The 4,652-nt window shown below is 38.5% G+C and overlaps 1 protein-coding gene across 1 annotated transcript; it reads right to left on the reverse strand.

Moving 5' to 3' along the window:
- Positions 1 to 574: 574 nt before the first annotated feature.
- On the reverse strand, positions 575 to 3,438 carry LOC134534447 (uncharacterized). Its single transcript, XM_063372914.1, has 2 exons — positions 3,012 to 3,438; positions 575 to 2,013 (listed from the first exon to the last, which is right to left on the reverse strand). The coding sequence occupies exons 1-2, from the start codon at positions 3,302 to 3,304 to the stop codon at positions 1,131 to 1,133; spliced, it is 1,176 nt and encodes a 391-aa protein (XP_063228984.1). The 5' UTR covers positions 3,305 to 3,438; the 3' UTR covers positions 575 to 1,130.
- Between the last annotated feature and the right edge of the window lie 1,214 nt (positions 3,439 to 4,652).

Here is a 4,652-nt window from a genome sequence, read left to right on the forward strand (position 1 = left end):
TTTTTTTTCCCCACGAAAAATGCTCGCCCATGCCTATACCTACACGCAATTCTCTCGTTTTCTTCACAAGCCATCACCGTAACCAATTAACTAAGAGCTCGTTTTGAAAATGTAATTTGAAGTAGCTACTACTAGTTTGTAAACTAGCAGTGGCGAGGCGAGCCTGGGTAGTGATGAGACACCGTCTTCTCGGAGCAAATCGAGCGTGCACGTGGAAGCACGCAGCAAGAACACGGCTATTAGTGCCTCCAGCCTCAGAATTGCCTCGGGTCGTTCAGGAGGAACGTGTTTGCGAAACATCAGCCATCCGAAACTAATCGTCAGTAACCCGCCTGCAGCCGAGCCGGGACGGGCGACGGGGGTACCACGGACAGTCATGGGCCAGGCTCGGGGGAACGAGGCGTGTTTCAAAAGCTATGCCGAGTGCTCCACCATCGGCACGAGGGTCTAACTCTTCCGCATCTCCTCCCGGGAGTTCCAGACAAACAACGCGGCGACACTAAATAGCCGTTTAATCTTCATAATTTATCACCAAATCGTGGCAGTTTATATAAACTCTACGCTAAAGGCTCAGTCAAACAGGAGGCGGACTGTCCGCGCGGACCTGGCCGCCCGTCCGCCACGGACACAGTGTAACCTTAGATTGCATCATCCTGGTTAAACAGAAGGCGGTCTGCCGCAGCGGACCAGTCTAGTCCGCAGCGGACAGAGGAGCAGTTGTCATTTTCTACAAAGTTCGCGCGGACAGCAATGGCTGACGAGACGGAAAAATTAATAGATCTTGTGCGGGAGTGTGTTTATTTGTATGATGTTCGTCATCCTGACTACAAAGATGTAGTGAAGAAAGCAGAAGCATGGAAGGATATCGCGGATAAACTACATGAAAGTAGTAAGATAATTTGTTTTTATATGTATTCACTATATTCATATTATATTGTTTGTATATTATTTTATTTTTATTCATATTTGTATTTTATGTATTCATTAATGTGATATCTTCTATGTATACATATTTATTTATACTTTACAAATTAACACGAAACATTACAAAGAGCTTAATCATACAATGCAACAGTAATATAAATATGTAATAATATTTTACAAGTTTTTTACAATTTTTACATCATGATTCACGAACTTAAATAGTTGAAGTAATTAACGAAATGGTTTCGTACAGCATGGGCAGCATCACTAGATCGTTCTTTCAATGGAGTAGTGGCTGAGAAAGCATTGGTGGGTTGATTTGTTATATCGTCTGTTAATTCTAGCTCATCAGTTGTGACATTTTCTGTGTTAGCTCTAATAAAATTGTGAAGACAACAAGCAGCTTTGACAACGTGTACAGCTGTATCAACATTACATTCGATAGGTCTAAAAAATATACGCCACTTTTGAGTTAAAATGCCGAAGGCATTTTCCACGATACGTCGTGCTCTGCAATGTCGTTTATTGTACCTTCTTTTTTCTATATTATCAACGACCGCCTTTCTTGGGAACGGACGCATCAAATAAGTTTGTAACTTGAACCCTTCATCACCTACAAACACATGAGGGACGGGGGTTTCTGTCCCGGGTAATGGTTTTGGAGGAAGAATTGTTTTGTTATCAACAAAATCGCGATAGAAAGAGGAGTTCTCGAAAATGGCACTATCACTGTGCCGACCATAACTACCTATGTCAACGACAATAAAATTGTAGTAAGGATCAACTATGGACAAAAGAACAATCGAAAAAAAGTTTTTATAACAATAATAACTTGATCCACTCTTGTTAGGGCATTTGATTTCCACGTGTTTCCCATCTATACTCCCGATGCAGTTGGGAAAGTTCCATCGTTCTCTAAAGCCAACTTCAGATTTCCTCCAAACTTCCTCTGTTGGAGTAGCCAAGTACAACGGTTGTAGAACGTTCCATATCTCGACGCACACTTCTTTAACTATGCTGGAAACAGTAGTGCGTCCAACACGGAAGGAAAAGGCAATAGTGTGATGGGAATCACCTGTAGCCAAATACCTGAAACAATACAAACGAAGCATGAACAGTTTCATAAATAGAATAATATATTAGAATTAATTATTGTAACATTTATTATACATTAAAATTAATGTGAGTTTTAGTTATTACTTATGTTTCAAACTTGTTTTTGATTTTATCGTTCTGCTTAAATGATGTTTGTATACTGTTTTGTACAGGTGAAGCTGTTAAACTCAAATGGAAGAATTTGAGGGATTCATATGTGAAGTATCTCAAGTTCTTGAAGGGAGCTACAGGTTCGGCAAAGAAGTTTAAAAATTGGCCCTGGGCGGCAAACTTGGAATTCCTTCAAGATACAGTTTCTCCACGGGTAACCGCGTCAAATATACCACAGACGGGTGAAACAGACGATCCGATAGAAGAAGCTAGCAACGAGGGTAGCTGTGCGACAGATGATTCCCAAATTCCACCGCCCCAGAAAAAATCCAAACCAAAGGACGTTAGCACAGATGTTCATGCGATTATAAAGTATCTAAATAACAAAAAGGACAACAAACCTAGGAACAACCTCGACCGTATTGACCACTTGTTCTTAAGTTATGCGGAGACATTTAAAAGGTTTTCACCTAGAACACAAGCAGTTATAAAAATGGAGATGGCTCAAATGTTTGGCCGGGCTGAACTTCGCGAACTGGAAACTTCACACCCATCCTCCCCTTTAAATTCAAGTAGTTCATCGTGGCCACCGAACTGTACTGCTACCTCCTCCGGGGTAGTGGATTACACCAATCTGAACTATACCAACAAGCCACCGTTTGTTGGAATCCATGCAACCTCTGGCGATTCGGCAAAAGAATGGTACGAAACATTCCAAGGACACATGTAAAATTATGTAAATGCATGTAAAGGTAAATTTCAAAATCTGCTGTCTACGGATATTGTATTGTGTTATGTAAAAAAATGTAGTGTAAAGTTATTGTACAAATAATTAAACTAAAGAGAAAAATTATTTTTAAATAAGTAATTGTATTACTTACCTTAAACAGATAGCTAGTCTTTCCTTCGTCCCAATGGGTTTCCTCCAGTTAGTGGCCACTTTTGATATTTTATGTTCAAGGAGGGTATGCAATTTGTCAAATTGTTCTTGAGACATTCGAAAATATGTGAAAAATCGGTCTTCGAATGAACTCAACTCACAGCATAATCGGTGAAACTCGCCGAACACCTCTCTTGTTTCATTTATTTCATGCACCCATTTTCTTTTTCTTTTTGCTTTACTCAAAGCGAACATAAGAAGTAACTCTTCTTCGTCAGATGAACTGCTGGACATCTTGAAATGACAACAAGAAAACACGAATTCCAGACAGAGAATTGAATATCACACTGTTTCACTGCAACTGTTTTCACACTGGTTCGCCTCGACTTGTCCGCATTCTGTCTGGCTTCCCTAGTCCGCGGCGGACTGCGGTCGTTCCGCCCGCGCGGACAGTCCGCCTTCTGTTTGACTGAGCCTTTACAAAACGTTCAGAGGCTTTAAAAATGTGGAACAACACATTTTGTTTATGATTATTTTTGCAAATGAAAACAACATTGTATGATCTTTTACCAAGAAACAAGGAAAATTTAACATCAAGTTTTCTGTTTTATGCCTATAAATGTTTTTACGTATCTACACGTTTGCATTTGAGTTAGAGGAAAATGATATTCGTCTCACGAAAATTCCCGTGCAGTTTACTCAAGGAACATCTTGCTAAATTGAATGTAACACAAGATCTTAATTATTTATCGGCACATTTGAAAATTAAAACAATATTCTTTTCAAAACGAAAATAACTGACGTAGTTTTTAAAAAAAAAATACATTAGCTGTCACGTTCAACAAGTGGTACTTGGCTGGTATGTTGATTTGAAGCTGAACTCATGACTTCCACGAGTGGTATATTTAACGAGTTTACTTTGCACGCAAGTAGCTTCCATCTCATTCAGACACAAGCTCACATCTCACATATGTTCATAGTAAAGAAAAGGATATCAGACATATTTCTTCATAATTTGGAGAGTGCATTAATTCTAATCGCTTTTGAGAATGCATTATTTTTACCTGCATTAATTACTGATATCTGGATGACCGAACTTCACTTGGAAGTCTATTTAAGTTCGTATGTGCATAAATATATGTAGCTACAGCTGCATTCAATTTTTTTTTTAGTACAAGTAACTAAAAATGAAAACATTGTGCAAGTACTAATTATAGAACTATTGTAAACTTTTATTTACATGCCAAGCATAAATAATATTTTTAATATGAAGCTTATTATTTATTCTCTCATTTATAGCATCATCAGAATTTAAAAAGTATAGTCGTTCGAAAATATTGGTCGTTAGAATTCTCCTGCGTCGGATGAGCGACCATATTCATTTTATGGTAAACTTGTCCTCCGGCAATAGAACTGTAATGCTTTCATGGTCTTCGTTGAAGGCTGCTAGAGAAAATAATGCATTTCAGTTTTAAACGTTTTAAAAAGAGAAACTCTAATTCATTTGAAAATTTATTTAGTTTAAGTTTAGTTCGTCCATGCAAACAGCAGTCATAAAAATAATTGTTATTTATGAGATTACAATCACGTTCCTGTGGAAAATGCAAAGCGCCGCAGCGAAGACCCTGACTTGGAACGGTCC

This window comes from Bacillus rossius, chromosome 7, assembly GCF_032445375.1.
Source record: "Bacillus rossius redtenbacheri isolate Brsri chromosome 7, Brsri_v3, whole genome shotgun sequence".
Lineage (NCBI taxonomy): Eukaryota > Metazoa > Arthropoda > Insecta > Phasmatodea > Bacillidae > Bacillus > Bacillus rossius.